Raw genomic sequence first — 25469 nt, 5'->3', positions numbered from 1 at the left:
CTATTCTACCTTGGTCAGACCACACCTGGAATCACACTGCGTCCAGTTCTGGGCACCTTAATAATAATAATAATAATAATAATAATAATAATAATAATAATAATTTATTTATTTATATACCGCCCTATCTCCCCTAGGGGACTCATAAAAACATAAAATATAAAACAAAAACATAGGCATAAACAGTTAACACAACATATACATTAAAATCTATTTAAAACCAGTTCCGCTCTCTTCTTCATGCAAGGCAAGCTACCAGGGGCAAAGATTTCAATAAGGGGCCTGGACTATTTGGAACAGGCTGGGCCAAGGCTAGTGCAAGGAGAAGGGGAAAATGGGGCTGGCTGAATGCTACAGTACAAGGATCGGTCTCAGCAATGACACTACTAGGGGACCGGGGCCACTCAATTCCAGGACCAATTAAAGAACTATAAAAAAGGTCTGGGCGGGAAGAAAAGGATCCCTCAAATGACAGGGAACTGGGGAATGGATGGGGTACAAGGCCAAGGCCAATTGAGAGAGAGATGTTGACTCTAAGCTGGATGTGTCCAGAGGAGCGTGACTCAAATGATCAAGGGTCTTGAAAACAAGCCCTATGAGGAGCAGCTGAAAGAGCTGGGCATGTTTAGCCTGCCAAAGAGAAGGCAGAGAAGATACATGATGAGGGCCATGTATAAATATGTGAGGGGAAGTCATAAGGAGGAGGGAGCAGGCTTGTTTTCTGCTTCCCTGGAGACTAGGATGCAATGGAAAAATGGCTTCAAATTACAGGAAAGGAGATTCCACCTGAACATGAGGAAGAACTTCTAACTTTGTGAAAGGCTTTCATGGCCAGAATCACTGGGTTGTTATGAGTTTTCTGGGCTGTATGGCCATTATCCAGAAGCATCCTCTCCTCATGTTTCACCTGCATCTATAGCAGGTGTCCTCAGAGGCTGTGAGGACCTCACAAGCTCTGAGGATGCCTGCCATAGATGCATGTGAAACGTCAGGAGAGAATGCTTCTGGAACATGGTCATACAACCCAGAAAACTCACAACCCAACTTCCTAACTGTGAGAGCTGTTCAACAGAGGAACTCTCTCCACTGGAGTGTGGTGGAGATTCCTTCTTTGGAGGCTGGATGGCCATCTGTCAGGAGTGCTTTTGAATGAGATTTTCCTGCTTCTTGACAGGAAGTTGGGCTGGATGGCCCACAAGGTCTCTTCCAACTCTAGGATTCTATGATTCTACGACAGCAGGCAACACTTCCCTCTATGTTAGATTGACAGGATCTGTATTCTGTGGAAACACTCTAAGAATTAAAAAATAGGAGAGGAGAGGTTGCAGAACCTTCAGCCATGAAAGTTGAGGCAGTGTCAAATTGGATTAATTCTACACTGTAGATGCACCCTAAGATATGGAGCCTCATCCCAATATACTGCAAATCACCCAGATACTACCAAGAGAATATAGAATTCATTCTGCCCACTCTTGCTCCAATAGAACTATCAAAATATATGCTTACTTTTGTGGACCAATTAGATTGCAATCAAATATCTCAGCCGTGTTCTGCAAATATTCAGAAACTAAAGATTCATCTGCTTGGACAGTGCGAAGAATTAGGTCATCCCCTTTTAATTCTGGGAAAAGCTTAACTTGGATCTAAAAAATAAAGGAGAACATCCGACAACAAAAGTAGGGTTACACAATATGATGACTATTATATCCACTGACAATACTGTAGCTCTGCAATGAGAAATATTATATTCACTGACAATACTGTAGCTCTGCAATGAGACTTCCCTTCAAAACGGTATATTTCATACCTTCGGAAGTCCCTCAGAATTCTTCAGAACCTCGATGAAGCAACGATAGATTAAGTCCCAGCAAGCTCCTGTATCTGGCTCAAATATAATACTGGGATCCTCCACATCCAGTTTAAGGACTAGTATTTGTGGTATAAAGAACTGCATTTCATTGTATGTTTCTCCAAAGTCATTGCCATCCTAAAGACAAAGAAGAAAGATGTTGAGATTGTGAATAATGTGGAGCCATTTTCTATCATCCATGGGCAGACATGGTGGAAAACTCTGGATTCAATATAGATCTGCAATTAAATGCTAATGTATCGTTGTAGAACAGCTACAGTGAGGTTGTTCTATAACTATAAATGGAATCCAGATTAGGGGAACACGATCTTCATGAAAGTGGGACAAGCACAAATTTAAAACACCTAGAATACCTCTCTAGGAATCTCCAGAGAAGGCATGGGCAAACTTCGTTTTGAACTTTAACTGGCTGCTGTGTCTATCTGGATGAGGAGGAACAAGCTGAAGATCAATCCCGACAAGACAGAGGTCCTCCTGGTCGATCGTAAACCTGACCGGGGTATAGGGTGGCAACCTGTGTTGGACGGGGTTACACTCCCCCTGAAGCCACAGGTCCACAGTCTGGGAGTCCTCCTGGATTCATCGCTCACGTTTGAGGCTCAGGCGTCAGCGGTGTCTGGGAGGGCCTTTGCACAACTAAGACTCGTGCGCCAACTGCGACCATACCTTGCAAAGGCTGATCTGGCCGGAGTGGTCCATGCCTTGGCCACCTCTAGGTTGGATTACTGTAATGTGCTCTACGTGGGCTGCCCTTGAAAACGGCTCAGAAATTCCAACTTGTCCAACAAGCAGCGGCCAGGATGTTAACTGGTGCTCCTTACAGAGAGAGGTCAACCCTCCTGTTCAAAGAGCTCCACTGGCTGCCGTTTATCTTCCAAGCCCAATTTAAGGTGCAGGTGCTTACCTACAAAGCCCTGAACGGTTTGGGACCAGCCTACCTGCGTGACCGCATCTCCGTCTATGAACCCACGCGTTCACTACGCTCATCTGGAGAGGCCCTGCTCGTGATCCCGCCGGCGTCGCAAGCACGTTTGGTGGGGACACAAGACAGGGTCTTTTCCGTGGTGGCCCCCCGTCTATGGAACACTCTCCCCAAGGATCTTAGACAGGCCCCTACATTGGCAGTCTTCAGAAAGAACTTAAAAACCTGGCTGTTCCGATGTGCCTTTCCCGATTAGGAAATCTCCAATACCAAGTCCCAGACGCACTTTATTAGAATTAAGACTGCCGCACACTGCACACTGCACACTGCACTGCCCTATAATCCTTACATATCACCTGCCACATCAGCACTTTTTAATCTTGTACCCTTCACTCTGGCCCGGCCCAGTTTTTATCTTGTTTGATGTATTGTTTATTGCTTGTGGTTCTTGTTGTTTAATAATGCTTTAATTGTTTTTAATTTGCTTTAAGTGTATTGTTATGTTGTGTATTGAGGCCTTGGCCTTTGTAAGCCGCATCGAGTCCTTCGGGAGATGCTAGCGGGGTACAAATAAAGTTTAATAATAATAATAATAATAATAACTCCCACAATTCCTGGCCTTAAGCGGGTGAGGAGGGAAAAGAAGGGGCCTGAGGCCAGGAATTGTGGGAGTTGAAGTCCAAAATGCCTAGAGGGCCGAAGTTTGCCCATACCTGCTCTAGATCCTCCAACACAAATATAATCAACTAGATGGCACCAGGGATGGCACCAGCACTTTGGAACTCCCCAGAATTAAGATCTGCCTGTTGTGTTTCTATTCTTTTTTACTTTGAATTGTATGTTTATATACATACATATATTGTATGTTTATATATTGTAAGCTGCCTTGAGTCCACTTGCAGAGAAAGGCGGAGTAAACATATCTTGAATAATTAAAGCAGGGATTGTTTAGCCTACAGAAGAGAAGGTTGAGAGGAGACATAGTAGCCATGATTAAATATTTGAATGGATGCCATAAGGAAGAGGGAGTAGGCTTGTTTTCTACTACCCTTGAAACTAGAACTCAATGAAGCAATGAGTTCAAATGACAAAAAGGAGATTCTGCCTGAACATTAGGAAGAACTTCCTGACCGAAAGGAGCTGTTCAGCAATGGAACTCTCTGCCTCGGAGTCTGGTGGAAGCTTTTAAACAGAGGCTAGACGACCACCTGTCAGGGGTGTTTTGATGCATGGCACGAGGTAGGACTGGATAGTCTATGTGGTCTCTTTCAACTCTACTATTCTATGAAATACTACCAGAAGCTGGCCATAGAACCATATTGGAAGACCAACAAATGCACATAGAAATACTTTCTCTAGAGGTTTCTAGGTCCTCCAGTGTAACTTTGGTAGATCGCACTCTCTAGAGATTCCTATAGAGAACATATTAATCAAAAATGCAAATAATCCAGTCCACAAAAGTTAAAGTCACAAATAAGGAGAATTAACTGTATATGTGGGGTCGTGGTGGGGCAGCAGGTTAAACCGCTGAGCTGTGGAACTTGCTGACGGAAAGGTTGGCAGTTCGAATCCACAGAGCGGGGTGAACTCTCATTGTTAGCCCCAGCTTCTTCCAACCTAGCAGTTTAAAAACAAGCAAATGTGAGTAGATCAATAGGTACCACTCTGGTGGGAAAGTAACACTGCTCCATGCAGTCATGCTGGCCACATGGCTTTGGAGGTGTCTACGGAAAATGCTGGCTCTTCCGCTTAGAAATGGAGATGAGCACTAACCCCCAGAGTCGGAATCAACTAGACTTAATGTCAAGGGAAAACCTTTACCTTTTTAACTGTATGTGTAATGTATATACAATTAAAAACATGAGCAATAAAAATGTATTGTGAAGGAACTCACTTTGCAAATCAAAACAAAATGCTCAGCTATGCATACCTTGTGTATCTTAAAAAAGGAAAGGAGGTCTTCAAAAGAATTAATGACCATCTCCCGTAGTTGTAATGACATGAGGATTGCTACTGAGGCAAAATATTCTTCTATCTGTTGAGAAGAGTCCAGGTCATTCTGTGGAGCAAGATGGAGCCAATGGTCCTTCTGATCGATAAAGAGATCTGCACATGTGGGAATCCACCTGTAATAGGTAAATTATTTTTATTTTGCTCATCTTGAATACTAATTTCTTGAAACAGTAACTTGGAGACTGTCTTGGAGACTGTGCAGCCAAAAGTTGTTTGAAATTTAATGAAGTGACAAATGCAGATTCTTGCTATTGCAGTCATCTTCATAATAATAATAATAATATTTTTATATTCTGCTCTATCTTCCCAAGGGGACTCAGGGCAAATTACAGAACACATATACAGCAAACATCCAATGCCGTTATACAATGAACAAAGACAAACCATAGGCATGTGAAATCCATTTTAAAAAATGGTTCAAAAGTACTTACGAAACTAGGGGGTCCTAGTGCTTTGTTTCTAAAGTTTCAGTGGTGAAAACTGCAAAACTCTAATAAGACTAATGAAATTTTGTTACTATTTGTTCCAGCAATTGCACATACACATTACTGCAATAATTACTACTATTGGGGAAACTTTAGGGGCTCCTATCTCCCTCATTTTATAAGGTATTGGCATGAAATTTGCTACAACGGTATAACACATTTACCACTGCTAACCCACCAGATTTCAGAACATTTCACTTATCCACAGAATTTTGAAGAATTTTTTTAAGCCAACATTTAAAAAAAACTACAAGAGCTAGCTCCTTGAATTTTCTATCCAATGACACAAGATAACAGGGGATAATTCCCCTCAACTTTCATAAATACTCATAAATATATAGGTTTTAGGGATTTTTTTAAAGTTTAGATTGTTTACAACTTTCTCATCTCCTGATTGGTGCATTCTAATTCTGATGCATACTGGGAAATGTAGTTTAGGGCAGAGTCTTTTGAATTCTTAGGCATAGGGCTGCTCCCCTTCCCAAACTACATTTCCCAAGTTCTGTGTTGTTCCCAAAATGCAGCGACCTCTGTCTTCATGCCAAGAAGCAAGCTATGAAGTCTTCAAGCAGAGAAGCCATTTAGAAGTACAGGAATGACAAAGGAGGCAGGTATGGTAGCTTTATGGTTCCTTTCACTAGTATCAGTTTTCTTTCTTCCCTTGCACTGAAAGAAACTGACTGGGAGACTTCAGAGTGTTAGAAAGCAGCAGTGAAAAAGTATGGGGATCAGCTTCGATTATTAAGTTTTTGAAGTGGGCCATTCTAATGATTCAGAAAGGTTTCCGACTAACAAAACTTCCGATTTCTTCCAATTTCTGATTTTTTACAAGTCATTTGCACACCTCTAACAAACAGTACATAAACAGAGGTAAAGGCTTTTCCTATCTTTCCGATTTCCGGCATTCAGAGGTTGTGCCTAACTTAAGCCATGGGGGTGCTGTTACCCCATCTTCCATGCAAAGGAGCTTTGACATCCTTACTCACATTTCTGTTTTCAATCTGCTAGGTGGGCAGGGAACTGGGGCTGATGGCGTGTGCTCACTCCAACCCGGACTTTCAATTAGCAGGATTTACTGTAGCTTAGCAGTTTAACCCACTGTGCTAAGTCTGGCCCTCATGGAGGTGAAGGAGGTCATGAATCTCGCATTGGAGGAATGTATCTTGACTCTCAGCACCATGGGAGGAAATGTGTGGTGGTGTAGGGATCTAAGCAGTGTGTAAACCTTCAGTGTATGAGGGTTAGGAAGGACTTAGTTCAACATATGCTTGATTTTCATCAAGCATGGATAGTAGGGCAGATCCCATCTTGATTCATCCGCAATTTCCTTTCATGGGGTCTAGCTTTCCCCAGGGTTGTAGAGCATGGTCTAAGAGGTGTTGTTGAGGAGGAGGTGAATGAAGGCATTGGACCCCCCCCCCCTCCCCTCCACTGTAGAGGAGTTGTTTACAGTGAAGAAGTACCTAATACCATTCCCCTGTTTTCCTGCCTCTCAACAGACATCACAGAAAACAACATCTTCCTCTAAGTAAAGGTCAATTCAAAAGGAAGAATATTAACATTTAAAAAACACTTTGTACTGGCTTTGTAATACTGGCCTTTGAGCTGTGAAAAGGGTTTTAAAAGCATTGACCTGAACAAATATTATAATGCTTTTAGAAGCCCAGGCTCATTTGGGCAAATATTGCCAACAGAAAAGAATTGTACCAATATATGAAATGCTCTTCTATTAAACCTGAATAAATAAATGCAGCCTGTTTTAAGAATTTTGGCAGCCCATAATTCCATACACTCTAAAAGCTCAGAGCACACTAATCTCAAGTACGGGAAAAATGGTTTTTCTTAATGAAAAATCAATTAGCATTGAAACGCCAATGCATTTCGGTGGTCTAACAAGCATGTTTACATCTTACATTCAATTCCATGTCTGCAGCACTTCTAGTCTTTGATAATTTGAATTTTATAAACATTAAACTAAACAAGTCCATTATTCTGCCGTTTATTGCCAATAGCCTCAATTCATGCTGCTCCAAAACATTTTCTCTAATGGCCTTGCAAAGTACTGAGCTCATACAGGATTTGCTACGATTGAAAACAGAAATAAATATCTTTTAAAGGGTTTTGTTTTGACTATTCTATTCTCACACAGGCTCCTCTCTAAGTCATTTAAGTTGACAAAGTCTGTATTCATGCACTTTAGCTGTCATGACCATCTCCCGTAGTTGTAATGACATGTTGTGGTTTTATAAAACACTTGGAATCGAATGCCAGAAAGCTCTGATGCTGTTGTTCAGAAGCACTGAACAAACATTTTAAAATGCTCATCATACTACAAATCTCATACATTCAAACAGCCCTGCTGGTGCAACATGTTAAACCGTTGAACTGTTGAATCTACTGACATAAAGGTTGGCAGTTTGAAGCCACAGGTCAAGATGTGCTCCCGCTGTCAGCCCTAGCTCCTGCCAACCTAGCAGTTTGAAAACATGCAAATGTGAGTAGATCAATAGGTACCGCTTCTGTGGGAAGGTAATAAAGGCACCTATGCAGCCATGCCAGTAACACAACCAAGTGGTGTTTACAGACAACAGGCTCCTTGGCTTGAAAATGGAACAAGACCACCTCCCCATGGCCAGAGTTGAGCACCGCCTCCAGAAAGCCAGAGATGAAAGGGGAAACCTTTACCTTTGTTCTGTGTATTTATATGTTTTTATTATTCCACTGTATTAAAGACATTGAAAGTTTGTCTATCTCTGTATTCTGTAACCTGCTCTGAGTCCCCTCGGGAAGATAGAGTGGGATATAAATAAAGTGTTCAGACCTCACAACCTCTGAGGATGCCTGCCGTAGATGCAGGCGAAACGTCAGGAGAGAATGCTTCTAGAACATGGCCATACAGCCCAAAAAACCTACAACAACTCAGTGATTTTGGCCACAAAAGCCTTTGACAATAATATTACTTACTCACTTTATAATGAGAATACTAGAAATTCTGCTTGAAAATCTCTAGCCGGAAGGTCAAAGACCACTTCTGAATCCCATGTTGGGAGAAATCCGGAGTACACATATAATAAAATAGAATGGCATTCTGACCTGTTCAGAAGAATATCATGGGCTTCCTGGCAGTGCTTTTGGATCAACTCCTCAAATTCATTGGGCAGCAGTGGCAAATCACCTGCAAGGATATCCTTGGTGCGAACAAACCTCAGTTCACCAAATCTATTGGGGAGAGGGAGAATTAATGGCTGCCATGAACACAGTATCATGTTATAATACAAAGAACAAATGGAGTTATGATAATATCAGTGCCTCAGGTGTCCAGGAGTGCTGCAGAATTCGAAGAGGCACGAATGGAGTTTTTAACTTCGGGGGCACCACAGATACAGAGTCTTTCTTCAGGTGGGATATGACTGAATGTACTGTGTCTCTCCATGGACTCCATTTGTTCAAATCTGATCCTTGGAAAAGCGGTTCTTAAGTGTCTTGGCATATCAACTTTTAAGTAAAGCATCTGCTGGAAATTTTGTTTAAAATGAACTCACCACTTCAAGGAGCCTGTATTTGACAGAGTGGCTATATCCTTCTGCCCTTCAATATCTAAAATCCTATGAGATACTATCCTTTTCTCCATATCCCTATTATGACCTAAGGAAGAGATTTGTAATCCACAAGTACAAAGAAATCTTATTAATTGTTCTGACCAGGAAGTTTGGGTTTGACCATTAGTTTGTTCTGCCAAGCATAATTTTGGGAGTCTACCATTTTCCAATGTTTTTATTTTTGACCAGTAATTGAAGACTGATTTTAGCGAGTCCTTTGATGGAGTATATTTCTAATTCCACTCTGAAAGCAGCGGTGGTCCTTGTGTCTCCCTCCAACATCTGTCTTAGAAATTTTGATTGGATTTGTTCCATTATTGATAATTTGTTTGGATACCAATTTTGGCCCAGTATAATAGCATAGGGACAATCTTTGCTTTGTCATTTTTTTATTATTGGGATTAAAGACCCTGGGTATCTATAGGATAGTAATCTTGTCAGTGTGTTTTAATTGCACATGAGTGTAAATGTGCAGGCCATGAACCTGACTCTGAAAAGACTAAATCTAAGTATGTAAATGAGGTCACCTGTTCTATACCATCAGCAGCTAGGAACCATTTATGACTTGGTGGGTGATTTCCAAACATCACTATTTATTATTTAGTTTTGTTTATCGTCAACTCGGTTTTGTGGGCATAAACATTATGTTTACTCAGTGTGCTGGTACGGCTGTACTAGGAGCTCCAACTTTATTTTCTTTCTGTTATCTGTTTGAAGTCATAGGGCAGGCTTCCTGTCCATCATAATTAAGCTTTGGTTCAGGGCTCTGGGAGGGAAAGGAGACATTTTTTTGGGCAGTCTCTCATAAGGAAGCTAAACTATAGACGTAGACCAGCTCGTCCCGTAGAAAAGCTTCTTTTCTCAAGAACATCCAGGGAACCAGAACTTCCAGGGAAAAGGCCCCAAGGCTCTGGCTGAGAGCTAACAGCCTCTCAGCCTCACAGCAATCAGAGGGAAAACAGCCCTGAAGTTTTCAAAGAATTCTCTGAGGGAGGACAACATTACAGATCCACGGAACTCCATCTGAAACATCTACAAGCCTCGGCTGGTAGGTCTACTTGATACTCAGACACATTTGGAATCGGTAGTAGGACCCACACCGATGAGACATAGATAGTAAACAGCCTGGGAGAGGTTAAATAGGGGTTTTTCCTACAGAGAAAGTTCAGTTAATCAAAGTCAGGTACCAGTCCATTGAGGACTAGACTAAGAAAGCCTTGAAGTGTTGTTTGAACCATTGAAGATTTGTTGTTTGTTCCATAATAAAACTTTGTTGTATCATTAAAGACTCTAAAGACCATAACTTCAGGACTTCTCTTTGAGGCGCCCTGGCTTCCCACTGGGCTTAAAGTATACATCAAATAGAAAAGACAGCTGTTACAGGCCCAACGCGCGACAAAACACTCAGTAACCTCCATTATCCAATGTATGTGTTTGACATCATAACCATATCGTCCACATATATGAGTGTGTTTAAGTGTCTATTCCCAATTTTTGGCATGTGAACTTCAGAACCTCTGAGATAATCTGGCAGATCATTAATATAATAATATAAAGGTGAAAAGGTTAAAAAAAATAAAGAGGCTAATAGATAGCCAAGTTATAATCAGTTATAATTTCAATGCAATAATTTCAGATAATGTATTAGAGGTGATGGATTTTGCTTTCTTGAAGGAAAGGTACTTACTCTTTAAACCAGAGGTGCTGTAAAGTAAGCATCATAGGGTTCACTGTAAAGAGGTGGTTCTCATTCCAGATTTTCACTTCTTGGTACATCTTGTGCCAAGGAACTGGCGCACGGATCATTCTTCGCGGGAAAGGCCGTGGAATGTTGCATATGAAAAGCCTTCTCCTCTCCTCTGGGTCCATCAAGATGTAATCAACTAGGGTAAAAGCATACAAAGCACAGGAAGAATGAGGCAAATGCAGATAATCTGGACTCCCTCAGAACATTCTATTATATGACATTATGTTCTGTTGCAACCCTCCCACATCTCCCCCCCCCCCCAAAAAAAGGTCTGTTAAGGAAAGGAAAGGTGGGATAATGGGAAAAATGCCTTTTGATTGGTGAAGCAAAGAGTCTGCCATCTTAACTCCATTTGAAATCAAACCATTTTGAAATCCACAAGGATTGGACAATTTCAACCAAAAATGAAAAAAAAAAACCCATTAAAATGAACAAAATCTGGCTACCAGTATTTAAAACTCTAAAATCATAACAGTAAATAAAGAACAACACTCAAAAAACAGGGGAACTCCAGACAAGAAACAATCAGGGACAGCTAATAATCTCTCAACAAAAGATTCCCCCAGGCAGTAAGAAGCCACAGCTTGAAACTGCTAGGCCATTAAATGCTAATCAAGGTGGCCAATTGAAACAACCCAAACCCTTTAAGTATGAGAAGTATTTTATTTACTCTTCATGAGATACCAAAGCATACTGGTTGATTAAAAGCTACATCGAATTACCCTTTCATATTAAACCTTTCTAACTGGTTGATGTGCTTGTAAGTAAACTATAGTTTTGGGCTGTTTTGACAGTACAAATAACATTAAGTCTAAACTAACAATGATTAACCAATTACATTCAGGAAACAAGGCTATTGTTAGAAATCCAGGGAAGACTGCTGCAAGGAAGAACTAACACGCACTGCCTTTTGACTGATTATATTAAGACCCAGCTTCTTAAAGAACCCACAAATACAAATTAATTAATTTCATTAAATTATCTTCCCCAATTAATTAAAATGGTGAAAAGTGCATAGAATCGTAGAGTTGGAAGAGACCTCATGGGCCATCCAGTCCAACCCCCTGCCTAGAAGTAAGAATATTGCATTCAAAGCACCCCTGACAGATGGTCATCCAGCCTCTGTTTAAATACTTCCAAAGAAGGAACCTCCACCACAATCCAGGGCAGAACGGCTCTCACAGTCAGGAAGTTCTTCCTAATGTTCAGATGGAATCTCCTTTCTTATAGTTTGAAGCCATTTTTCTGTGTCCTAGTCTCCAGGGAAGCAGAAAACAAGCTTGCTCCCTCCTCCCTGTGACTTCCTCTCACAACTTGATCCATGGCCCTCATCATGTCTCCTCTCAGCCTTGTCTTCTTCAGGCTAAACATGCCTAGCTCTTTAAGCCGCTTCTCATAGGGCTTGTTCTCCAGACCGTTGATCATTTTAGTCGCCCTCCTCTGGACACATTCCAGCTTGTCAATATCTCTCTTCAATTGTGGTGCCCAGAACTGGACACAATATCCCAGGTGTGGTCTAACCAAAGCGGAATAGAGGGGTAGCATGACTTCCCTAGATCTAGATGCAACTGTGTTTACATGGACACCCATGTATATGTAGGTATGTGGATATGATGAAGAGGCGCAGAACAAAAAACAAAAAAAACCCCAATATAATTAGTTTCTAGATGATACTAAACTCCAAGAGTGATTGCACATGCCAAATTACACTATCATACTCTTACCAATGTCTTTCATTAGCCAAATATGATAATCATCTTGAATCTCGTCTTTTAAACTTTTCCGTAAAGCCTCCAGGTGTTGATTGGTGAGAAAATGACTTGGGATAAGATTTAAAATATTCCCCATCACACGTTCATCCTGTGGTGCCAGCATGTCTTTCCGGATGCCTTTATGGATGTAGTAACAGTATCGCTACAACAGACACCAAAAAATCAGTAGACAGAATTACCATTATTAGCCTAAGTATAACATCAGCAAACTGAATGCGAGTCAAGAGAATGGTTAATGAAACACTTGCTGCAGGTCTTCTTTGACACTGACTCTCTTGTGGCACTTAGGTCCCATCTACACTGCCATATAATGCATTGTTTGAAACTGCATTATATGGTCATTGTAGATTCTTATAATGCAGTTCAATTAATAATAATAATAATAATAATAATAATAATAATAATCTTTATTTATATTCCGCTCTATCTCCCCGAGGGGACTCAGAATGGATTACAACATACACAGATAGGCAAAAATTCAATGCCTATCCATAACAATAGCATACAAATACACAGAACAAAGGTAAAGGCTTCCCCTTTCATCTCCGGCTTTCTGGAGGTGGTGCTCAACTCTGGCCATGGGGAGGTGATCTTGTTCCATTTCCAAGCCGAGGAGGCTATTGTCCATAGACACCTCCTGGTCATGTTGCTGGCATGGCTGCATAGGCGCCTATATTACCTTCCCACCAAAGCAGTACCTATTGATCTACTCACATTTGCATGTTTTCAAACTGCTAGGTTGGCAGGAGATAGGCCTGACAGCGGGAGCTCACCCCACCCACGGCTTCGAACTCCCAACCTTTAGGTCAGCAGTTTCAACAGTTCAATGGTTTAACCCATTGCACCACCACAACCCCTACGAAGTTAAACTGCATTATTATTGTCAGTCCAGTTAAACTGTATTGTGAGTCTCAACTGACCATATAATGTCGTTTCAACCTGTATAATATGTCAATGTAAATGGGACTTTAGTTTCAATTGCAAGTTTCCAAGACTCAAACAAGAAAACCCTGCCTCTTTATGGATGACTGTTTCACATAGTGATCCACAAGATCAAAGGGTACAGCATCTCCCCAAATTATCCCATGCCAACCTGATGCTTTCTGCATGTTTTGGACAACAAGTCCTTGATGGGATCATTGGTCGAGAATGACAGAAATGATAGCCTGGAATACCTGAAAAGTACACAATTGGGAAAGGCTATAGTAGTCTGAAGGGTTCTTAGGCAAGGGAGGCCATCCTTCACAAGGAGAGCTGTTAAGGTTGAGACCATGTTTTGACATACTGTCATTGCCCATCCAAGTATTAACCAGCACCGAGCCTGCTTAACTTCCAATAGTCATTTACATGGAGATAAGTTCCTCTGCCAATGGAAGCAATATTTTATTGCTCAATGTAACAGTCTTACTCTATGTTGCTTTTGATTTTTATATCACAAAGAAAAGTGATGTTTTGAATGTGTTGTGAAAGTCAAAAGGTTTTTCTATCAATTTTTTCTTACTATTTATTGCTTGTTCTTGCATTTCAGAGGGCACACTCTAAGAAATCATTTGTTGGATTTTCTTGACTCTTTACTGATGGGGGTCACCCGAGGAAGATGTAGACAGATAAGAGGAAATAAACAGCAACAGGGGAAGAATCCCCAAAGGAAGCAACGGATACTGGACAATGTAGCTGTTTTATTATCGTTCCCCCTGTTTTATATGTTACAGAGAAACAAAGAGTTTTACTGTTGGGTTGCTGTGAGTTTTCTGGGCTGTATGGCCATGTTCCAGAAGCATTCTCTCCTGACGTTTCACCCACATCAGGAGATAATGCTTCTGGAACATGGCAGGCATCCTCAGAGTTTGTGAGGTCTGTTGGAAACTATACAAATGAGGTTTATATATCTGTGAAGTGTCCAGGGTGGGAGAAAGAACTCTTGTCTGCTTGAGGCAAGTGTGAGTGTTGCAATTGGTCACATTGATTAGCATTTAATGGACTCACAGCTTCAAAGCCTGGCTGCTTCCTGCCTGCTGGAATCCTTTGTTAGGAGGTGTTAGCTGGCCCTGATTGTTTCCTGTCTGGAATTCCCCTGTTTTCTGACTGCTGTTCTTTATGTACTGCCCTGATTTTAGAGTTTTTAAATACTGGTAGACATATTTTGTTTATGTTCGTGATTTCTTCCTTTGTGTCAAAATTGTCCACATGCTTATGGATATCAATGGCTTCTCTGTTTGTCTGACATGGTGATTGTGAGAGTGGTCCAGCATTTCTGTGTTCTCAAATAATATGCTGTGTCCAGATTGGTTCATCCGATGCTCTGCTATGGCTGACTTCTCTGGTTGAAGTAGTCTGCAGTGCCTCTCATGTTCCTTGATTCATGTTTGGGCAATGTTGTGTTTGGTGGTCCCTATGTAGACTTGTCCACAGCTGCATGGTATACAGTAGACTCCTGCAGAGGTGAGAGGATCCCTCTTGTCCTTTGCAGAACGTAGCATTTGTTAGATTTTCTTAGTTGGTCTGTAGATAGTTTGTAGGTTGTGTTTCTTCATCGGTTTCCCTATGCGATCAGTGATTCCTTTGATGCATTGTAAGAACACTTTTCCTCTGGGTGGATCTTTGTCTTTACTTTCATGGCTTGTTCTTAGTCTTGCAGCTATTCTGATGTCTGTGGTGGAGTCTCCATTGGCCTGTAGAGCCCAGTTTAGGTGATTCAGTTCACCTTGGAGGAGGTGGGGTTCGCAGATCCGGTTTGCACAATCTGCCAAGGCTTTAATTGTGCTTCTTTTTTGACCTGGGTGATGCTTGGAGTTTTTATGTAGGTATCTATCCATGTGTGGCCCAATTGTTGATTTAGTTTATGGGTGACTAGGACAGCTAGAAATGGCAGTTTTCCTTCATTTTCAGTTATGCTGTTGGTTGCCGACCTTTTGGAATATTAACTATCAATCATATATGTAAGACTGTAATATTTATTGTAAGATCATTGTTGATGTGTGGTGGGATGGATCTGGTTTTAAGTTTATATTAATGGATAAAGTGTTTCATTTCTTGCACTCTTCCTAGGTTTAATTCTTTTTAATTTTACTCATTCCATTTCAGCGGTTGGAATGGGTGAGAAATCAGGATTCGTGTATTAATGCACCTGTTTTCTTCTTTACTAAGCACAAACCAGATATATGAGAAGGGAGTAGAAACACAGATGTGATTTTTCACTTTCATTTCAGATTTTTAGTGCGTTAAAATTAGAACCAACATAAACATAACAGACATCTTTTTGAAATAAAAATTATTATGTTTCTAGCTTTTTAGTAAAATCATAATATATCAGCTCTCATTTCACAAACCTTCCAATCTTGGGCTTTATAAATGGAGTACCTACCTCCAGATCAATATCACTAGGTAACTCTTCTTCCTTGCTTATCTTGTCTTCATGGTGGAGCATCACAACCAGCTGTTCTTCTGGAGTCAGTGGGTGGCTGTCAGAATAATAAGGAATCTCTTCCGCTGGAATTTGCTGATCCATCTGGGGAAAACCTGAACTGTACGCTTGGGATGGTATTGTAGCACTGAAAATATAAATCACCAGTTTAGTGAGTTAATAGCCAGACATGCAGGTTTAGACAACCCCAGTTGTTTTACACTTTTATCATCTCCTGATTCAGTAATGTAAAAACAGCAACTATATTAATGAATCAACGATGTGAATTTGAATATATATATATATATATATATATATGCTCTAACATCATTGGAGATTTGTTTGTTCATTCTTTGTTGGCTTAAAAAAGCATGGTTGCATTTGTGTGCAAAGATAGGAGAAGAGAAAGTCTGACTTGCAAGGAAAGAAGGGTTCTACCACCATGCAGAATGAAGCAGTTGCCCCAAGCAGCATGTGCTGGAAGGTGGCAGGAGCAGAGACCTGTGGGATACAGTACCTTTTGCTACACAATCTCACTTGCTTTTTTCGGTTGCAGCAAGAGACACCAGGAAGGATGTCAAGCAACAACAAACTAATCTGCACAGCTACGTCTTGGCACTAGCACAGGCATGGACAAACTTTGGCCATCCAGGTGTTTTGGACTCCAACTCCCACAATTCCTAACAGCCTAAGGCTGTTTCCATTTCCCCCCAGCCGCTTAAGCTTGAGGCCAATACATCCTGTTTGCCTATGAACATGGCAATTCCATTCATACAGGGAAACCCTGCCTTTTATATTGCAGCACTCACTAACCCCTCATACAGGAGAGCCTACATGCTGGCTAGACTTAATATTATGCCATCTCCGCTCCATAGAGGAATACTCAACAGGCTTCTCTCATGTCCCTGCATGGGGAGCTGGAGCTGACAGAGGGAGCTCATCTGCACTCTCCCTGGATTTGAACCTCTGACCTGTCGGTCTTCAGTCCTGCATGCACAAGGATTTAACCCACTGTGCCACCAGGGGCTCCGATGTGGTGGAATACATTTTATATTGGAAGTCCTTTATTCTATGTTTCATTTGCTGCAATTTTCTAATCTTTGCCCTCATCCATTTTTTTATAACTACAAGTATATCTTGTAGCTACAGTTCTTGGACATTATTTCTTTAACAGAAACTGGTAAAAATAAAATAAAAATAACATGGGAAGTTCTTATAGGCACCTTGTGCTGTGTGTAAGCCTCCTCAAGTCCTTTCAGGGAGATGGTAGCAGGATATAAGAATAAAGTTGTTGTTGTTAATATTATTATTATTATTATTCCACTAAAATAGAGGAGCCCCCAGTAGCGCAGTGGGTTAAACCATTGTGCCAGCATGACTGAAGACTGACAGGCTGGAGGCTCAAATCCAGGGAGAGCACAGATGAGCTCCCTCTGTCAGCTCCAGCTCTCCATGCGGGGACATGAGAGAAGCCTTCTACGAGGATGGTAAAACATCAAAACATCCGGGCAACTCCTGGGCAATGTCCTTGCAGATGGCCAATTCTCTCACACCAGAACCGACTTGCAGTTTCTCAAGTCGCTCCTGACACGAAAAAAAACCCCCACAAGAATGAGATAGTCACATCAATTAGGATTTTTGCTTTTGTGTGCCTTCAAATCCTTTCCTGACTTAGGGAGACTGTAATAACCCTAAATTTTAGGGCCCAGGTAAATGGCCTTGGAGGACCACATCCGCCCCACAGACCATAGTTTGGAGACCCCTGCTTTACTAACTGAGGTTTTCTCTATCATGTCAGAAGCAAATTGAAAATACAGGACTATTGGCTTTTTATTCGGATGAACTTGAACTACATTGAAAAGCAAAGTGGAACTCGTGTGTGTGTTTGTTCTGTATCTACTTTATCTTTTAATATAATTTTTCATTCTTTTTCTCCTTTGTCCCTTTTGTGTATTTGTAGAATTTTAGTTTACCTAAAAACCTTCCATAGAAATGTTATTAAAAAGAGATAAGGTACAGGAAATTCCATAACAGAGGTGCAGGCATTCACATAGGCAGAGAAAGAGAGAGAAGGATCTTTCTGTGAGTGAAATGAAAAAGTATCCAGTCTTGAGAGTCTGTTCATCATTGTAATGGGTGAATAGTTGAAAAGGAGGAATAGCAATAACTTACTTGGGTGTGGCAGTTACAAGGTCCAAAGATGATGGAGGTACACAGAGGCATTTAAAAACCAGAGAAGTGGTGGGGTCCAATATTAAAGGCATACCTGCCTATTACAGAGAAAAGTAGCTAATTCCTAATCTATCTAAAATACAGATGTGTGCTTTTCATCTTAAGAACAGACAAGCATCTTGAGGTCTGAGGATTACTTGGGAAGGAATCCCACTGGAGCATTGCAACACACCAGAATACCTGGGCGTTACCCGGACCGTGATCTGATTTACAATAAGCACTGCTTGAATATCAAGCAAAAGTGGATGCTAGAAATACTATCATAGGAAAGCTGGCCAGCACAACCTGGGGATCACAAACAGATACAGTGAAGACATCTGCCCTTGTGCTTTGCTACTCTGTTACTGAATACGCCTGCCCGATGTGGAATACATCTCACCACAGTCAAGAATAGGGCTCCACAGTCACCAACGGATCCACCCCCAGGTTACCACTCTTGGAGGACCATCATCCTCGGACTATGAGGGATTGCCTAAGTAAGTAAGTACATCTCACCATTTTAAAACAGTGGATGTGGCTCTTAATGAGACATGCCACACTATCACAGGATGTTTACGCCCAACACCACTGGAGAAATTATACTGTTTAGCCAGCATTGCACTACCTGACATCCGTTGGGAAGTAGTAGCTAGTAATGAAAGGCCCAAGGCATAGAAATCTCCCCGCATCCTCTGTTTGGGTATTAGCCAGCAAGTCAATGCCTTAAATCAAGAAGTAGCCTCCCAAGATCTACAGAGGTACTTGTAAGAAAACCTCAGCAAGTGAGAGTCCAAAAGTGGCAGGATAAAACCCAGAACCTCAATCAGTGGCTGATACCAGATGAGAAGCTCCCCCCACCCCTGGGCACACAGAAAACTGGGTGACTTGGAAGGCACTGAACAGGCTGTACTCTAGCACCCCGAGGTGCAGAACTAACCTTTAGAAATTGGGCTACAAAGTGGAGTCCATGATATGCGAGTGTGGAAAAGAGAAAACCACAGGCCACTTACTACAATGCAGTCTGAGCCCTGCCACATGCACAATGGAGGCCCTACTTATGGCTTCTGGTCAAAGGAAATTTAGTATAATGCTAAGTTTTTTAACTTTGTGTTTTTTCTATACATCACAACTATATTCTCAATCATTTCTGACACAATAAATAAATAAATAAATTGAAAGGATTGCATTTCAGACCTATTAGAATTAAAATTCAGGCAATTTAGTTTTCTTTCTCCAGCAATGGAAGTGTCCGATCAGTAAGGTTCCATCTATGGGTCTCATATAATAAATTTACAAACGGAAAATTCACAGTACCTCTCCAATTCACCAACAGTGGTTCCTAATGAAAGTTTTGCCTTCTTCTCAGAAGGAGCATACTCATTTGGAACTAAAGGACTTAGTTAAGGATAAATACTGATGAAGAAAGAGAAGGGTTAGTTCAGATTTAAGATAAGATTAAGAAATTCCGTCTTTACAGATTACTACAAAGGTATTGCGTTCAGCCCACTGGAAGGAGACCACAGGGTTGCAAAGCAGGCTGGATGTTGAAAAGCCTGATAGAACTGAGGCAGCAATCTTCTCCCACAGAGTCTGAAGCTGAAAGATTTTATCTTTGGTCCAGATTGTCACCTCTGGTTTTCTATCTTCCTACAAATATGGGACACATGTATCTTTATACTTCTAGCATCTCAGCCATGAGTATGAATCTGACATCTTTGCACAGCTCTTGCTGTCTCCATAAGGCCAAGCCTTATGCTGCCCGCCGCTGCCACCACTTCCCACTGGCCCAGGACCATGCATGAGATTCATGAGTTCACATTTAGTATATAGGATACATGAATATATAGCTTTTTGTTTTGCCAAAGCAAGTTTCTTCTTTGCCTTCATGGCCGAAGCTATCTTCTGCAGGTCCTGCGTCGTCAGGCTGCGTGCTGGGAGAGTATAGTTATTGGCAATGGTGTTGCTTGGGCTCCGGAAATAGCGTTGCTCTTTGAATGGAGATGCCAAAGTCCAGGATGCTCTCTGCATCAGAGGGGGATAATAGCTGCTCTTTTGGATCATCTGAAATTGGAAAGAGGAGGAGAAAGAATTAGCAAAGCCAGCTAAGGAAGCACTATATTAATTGGTGCTTCCATCGCTGGAATAGCAGAGCTTAGAAAAATTACTTTTTCCAAATACAACTCGCAGAAAACCCAGCTAGCATGATCATTGAGTGTGATGGCCAGGCTATGGTGGGAGCTGAAGAATCCCCGGTAGTGCAATGGGTTAAACCCAGGTCGGAGGTTCGAATCCAGTGAGAGAGCAGATGAGCTCCCTCTGTCAGCTCCAGCTTCCCATGCGGGACATGAGAAAAGCCTCCCACAAGGATGGTAAAACATCAAAACATCCGGGTGTTCCCTGGGCAACATCCTTGCAGAAGGCTAATTCTCTCACACCAGAAACAACTTGCAGTTTCTCAAGTCACTCCTGACATGAAAAAAAATATGGAAGCTGTCATTCAAAAAGTAACTTTATCACTTGAGCCCATTGTCGCACAGCAGTGGTGTTGCTCAGCAAAAGGGAAATTACTAGCTACATAATGGTTTGAAAACAATCACCATCACACTTGTCTGCAATCACACTATCATACCCCCATCCTTTGCTCTTCCTCTCCTCTTACCTGTAATCCCTCACTGCACCCATTCTGTAAGGTTTGCGAAACAGGTCTTTCCACTCCAAAGAAGTTATTTTTAATCATTTTTTAAAAGGAAGTGGAGTATCCCTGGCTCTCTTTTTCTCTCTATTTGAATATCCCTTGCTCTCTCTGTCATGGAGGTGAGGGGTGAAGAGCAATAGGCCAAAAGGTAGCAGGTGTTGTATTACGGAGTGAGTAATATTGGAACAAGGAGAAGGTGCAGTATTGCTTCCCTACTTCCTCTTTGAACAGCTACTCAAACTGGAACTCAAACTCAAAGTGCAATGGTTCTTAACCTTCCTAATGCTACTACCTCTTAATACAGTTCTTCATGTTGTGGTGACAACTGTTATGAATCGTAATGTAAATATCTGATATGAAGGATGTATTTTCATTCACTGGACCAAATTTGGTACAAATACCCTACACGCCCAAATTTGAATACTGGTAGGGTTGGGGGGGGGGTTGATTTTGCCATTTGTGAGTTGTAGTTGCTGGAATTTATAGTTCACCTACAAGCAAAGAGCATTCTGAATTCCACCAATGATGGAATTGAACCAAACTTGGCACACAGAACTGCCATGACCAACAGAAAATATTGGAAGGGTTTGGTGGACATTGACCTTGAGTTTTTGAGCTGTAGTTCACCTACATCCAGAGAGCACTGTGGACTCAAACAATGATGGATTTGGACCAAACTTGGCACAAATACTCCATATGCCCAAATGTGAACACTGGTGGAGTTTGGGGAAAATAGACTTGACATTTAGGAGTTGTAGTTGCTGGGATTTTAGTTCACCGACAATCAACAAGCATTCTGAACCCCACAAATGATAGAATTGGGCCAAACCCCAGTGACAAAAAAATTACTATGTTTTCTGATGGTCTTTGGGAACCCCTCTGACATCCCCTTGCGACCTCCCCAGGGGTGCTGGCTCCCTGGTTGAGAAACGCCGATCTAGTGGAAAGCATGGTCTGGACAAAAGCAACAATATCTAAGAAGAAACATGAGGTCCGTGAGGGACTCTTGCGCAACAGCTTCCAGAAATGATTTGACAGACCATTAGGAACATGGAATAGGAAAAACAGGTTCAGGCACTTGGAAATGCCTAATGACCTCTTTAATCATAATGGTTCCAAGTGTTTAGGTAACACTAAGCAAGATGTTGGCAGAAACTGCTTTGCACTATTTAACAGAAACCTATCCGCATCACATCCTGGGTTTGAAGGACTCATGTAAAGCACAGCAAGTGATCTGAGGCTGGCCTGAAAAATTTTGCTCCTATTTTGTACAGAATATATGCTCCCCAGTGATTGTGGACACTGGTTCTTTTTATTCCTCATTCTAATTTTAAAATTTCTCAATACTGCAGGTAATTGCTAGAAAAGGGGCCACAGTGAAAAAAACTAATCTCTACTTTTTTTTCATGTCAGGAGTGACTTGAGAAACTGCAAGTCACTTCTGGTGTGAGAGAATTGGTCATCTGCAAGGACTTTGCCCAGTGTATGCCCGGATGTGTTACCATCCTCTGGAAGGCTTCTCTCGTGTCCCTGCATGGGAAGCTGGAGCTGACAGACAGGAGCTCACCCCACTCCCTGGATTCGAACCACTGACCTTTCGGTCAGCAGTCCTGCCAGCACAAGGGTTTAACCCATTGCACCTTGGGAGGGGGGGTGTCCTTCTAGATCTAGTAGGTTTTACATATTGAATAACCACAACCTTTGTTTTATAAGTCTCTTCACCCCACTCAGATTATCTGAACATTATGTGGTCCACCCTACAAGTGGAAAAAAGGGAACATACCAGACCTATTCTGGTGTGGTAATGAGATCAAAAGAAAAAGTTAAAATATAATCATTACATAAAAACTCATGTAAATAAGAGATGACGTCGCCGGATGTAAAAAAAATAAGGTTTCCTTCCAGGAAATAAAAGAAATGAGAAAGGGGGTGATTTTGAATAGGATTCCACCAACACGATAAATTCCTTCCCCCCCTTTCCTTCTGCTACTAAGACAAAAACACATTTGAACTACAAAAGGTCTCTCTCTTCAGCAGTAGACCCACACCTTGCAGGTGATCCATTGCTGAAACCATGCTGAAATCCCTGGTATTGCTTCTCTCTGCTATTACTATCTGTTCTCCTGTCTTTTTCAAGAGACAAGAGCAAAGAGAAGGGCAAACACATGAGACCTTATGGTGGCTTAGCAGCTGCAATTTAGTGGTATGAGAAGAAGATTTTACCTACCTGATACACTTCAGAAGGCTCTACAGCAGCCAAAGGAGGCAAAGGTGGCAACTCTGGTATTTGTTTGGCATGGCTCATGTTATAGACAGAATCCGTATGAGCCTAGGAATCACAAAAGGTAACAGGATAACTAACAGAAAGCCTGTAAAAATTAGGCAAACAACACAAAACAGATCTACATGCCAGCAAACAAGATCATTATGCTGGCTGTTGTATTGGATCACACGCCGGACACTTCCCAAATGTCTAGGACTATGTGATGTATTGGTGTATAATGCATGCAGATCCCAGTAAGGTGGCCTTCTGCAGCTGGCAGATTGTGTTTAAGTGCAGGCCAAGGTCTTTAGGCACTGCACCCAGTGTGCCTATCACCACTGGGAGCACCTTGACTGACTTGTGCCATTGTCTTTGCATTTTGATCTTTTAATCCTCATATCGTTTCAGCTTGTTGTTTCTCTTCAGTCCTGCTGTCACTTGGGTTTATAACATCCACGATCCATACTTTGTTTTTTAACACAAAGTATGGATTGTGGAGCACAATATTCCTGTGCTCCAGAACTCTGTCAGTCTGAATTCGGAAGTCCCAGAGTAGTTTGACGTGTTCATTTTCTGTAACCTATTGTTATTATTATTATTATTATTATTATTATTATTATTATTATTATTACAAAGGCTGGATGGCCATCTTTTGGGGGTGTGCTTTTTTCCTACATGACAGAAGGGGGTTGGACTGGATGGCCCTGGGGGTTTTCCACAATTTAACCTGCTGTGGCACAGCAGGTTAAATTGTTGAGCTGCTGAACTTGCTAACTGAAAGGTCAGCGGTCCGAATCTGGGGGAGCGGGCTGAGCTCCCACTGTTAGCCTCAGCTTCTGCCAACCTAGCAGTTCGAAAACATACAAATGTCAGTAGATCAATAGGTACCGCTCCAGCAGGAAAGTAACGGCACTCCATGTAGTCATGCCAGCCACATGACCTTAGAGGTGTCTACGGACAACGCCGGCTCTTTGGCTTAGAAATGGAAATGAGCACCTATCTCCAGAGTCGGACACAACTAGACTTAATGTCAGGGGAAAACCTTTACCTTTACCTTATTATATATTATATACAATATAATATATAATATAATGCATAAACATTTCGTGGGGTTCCACTATAACTTTTGGCTTCAAAAGGGGCTCTGTGGCTGAAAAAGTTTGAGAAACTAATATTTATTTTTAAAGAGATATGTTTGTTATTCATCTTCTCCATTATGTATATAAACATACACAGATACACAAGTTCTCAGAGAAACTATCTAGAGGAGAGTCAGGACTAGTCAAATTCATGGATGGTACAACTATGATTGCCTGCTAGTCATGACAACTATATATTAACTAATATCAGGGGCGTTATGCTGTGGGACAAAAGCAGGAAGTTTTATTGTATTCATATTCTGCTTGCGCACCAATGGTGAGCATTTGGATAGCCAATTGAACATCCAATTTATCACATTCCATCCATAATACAACCAGCACACTTAGAATCATAGAGTTTGAAGAAACCTCATGGTCCATCCAGTCCAACCCCCTACCAAGTAGCAGGAAAATCGCATTCAAAGCACCCCCGACAGATGGCCATGCAGCCTCTGTTTCAAAGCCTCCAAAGAAGGAGCCTTCACCACAAAACCGAAAGCTTCATCAATCATTAACCATGAAGCTGTCAAATTAAAGACTGTTCATTGAAAATTAAGGCTGTCACATTTTTTTCAAATCCCTTTGAACATGTTGTTCTCTTCCCAGCCTGATCACACGTATTCATACTTACTCGCACAACGTTGATAGTATCATTTGGATTCATGATGAATTTTTCCTTGGCTCCAGCTGTGTCGGGACTGTTTTCAAATGTGAGCCAATTTCCGTGAAAATTCCCTGTTAAGGCTTCGTTTGCAATAGCTGGAGAAGCAACATCAATTCAAAGAAGTCATGTCAGGCCTGAACATCAGTTCAAAGTCTTACCACCCCAAATCTGTACTTTTCAATATCACTCCAAGGTTGTCAATTGGAAAGTAATACCACCACCACCCCACCTTCAATATCTTCTATCTGACCTTGCTGAATCTATATTTTGTATCCAAAAAAATTCCTCTTAGAGGGGGGCAGAATTCCCAAACTGCGTTTTAATATTTTCTTTGCTGTTTTTCACAACTTCTTCAGCATTCACTGGATATGTCTGCAGAAATTTATCTATTTATATACCATATTTATATCTTGCCTTTCCCACCCCAAAGGGGACTCAGAGCAGCCTTACAGATAGGCAACAATTCAATACCATATAAAACAAAAATCAATTTTAAAAAATCATAGAATTAAAACATCTTCGCGACAATTAAAAATAAAGTTACATTAAAATCATAGAAAACATCTTAGCAACAACATTCGAAAACCATGCAGTCCAAAATCATAATCCAGAGTCATTCCAGTTGTCAATTGCACATATTTCATTTCCATTTCTAGCACTGCATTACTTTACTGACCCAAGGCTTT

At 41.4% G+C, this 25469-nt stretch overlaps 1 protein-coding gene across 2 annotated transcripts in view; it reads right to left on the bottom strand.

Moving 5' to 3' along the window:
• Positions 1–24783, bottom strand: part of LOC132782006 (dynein axonemal heavy chain 3) — a 110356-nt gene extending 85573 nt beyond the window's left edge. The window contains exons 1-11 of one of the 2 annotated variants that reach the window (XM_067473190.1): positions 24751–24783; positions 22945–23046; positions 19858–20083; positions 19337–19409; positions 15773–15959; positions 12361–12550; positions 10577–10772; positions 8384–8509; positions 4723–4918; positions 1808–1987; positions 1507–1643 (exon numbers count right to left, since the gene is read on the bottom strand). In XM_067473190.1, the coding sequence (XP_067329291.1) occupies positions 1507–1643; positions 1808–1987; positions 4723–4918; positions 8384–8509; positions 10577–10772; positions 12361–12550; positions 15773–15959; positions 19337–19409; positions 19858–20083; positions 22945–23046; positions 24751–24783 (1646 nt within the window). Of the gene's footprint in view, positions 1–1506; positions 1644–1807; positions 1988–4722; positions 4919–8383; positions 8510–10576; positions 10773–12360; positions 12551–15772; positions 15960–19336; positions 19410–19857; positions 20084–22944; positions 23047–24750 lie in introns of those variants that run through there. The other variant, XM_067473191.1, reaches the window with a different exon arrangement.
• Between the last annotated feature and the right edge of the window lie 686 nt (positions 24784–25469).

Source organism: Anolis sagrei, chromosome X (assembly GCF_037176765.1).
Source record: "Anolis sagrei isolate rAnoSag1 chromosome X, rAnoSag1.mat, whole genome shotgun sequence".
NCBI lineage: Eukaryota > Metazoa > Chordata > Lepidosauria > Squamata > Dactyloidae > Anolis > Anolis sagrei.
This window is presented reverse-complemented; position numbering and strand designations above follow the sequence as displayed.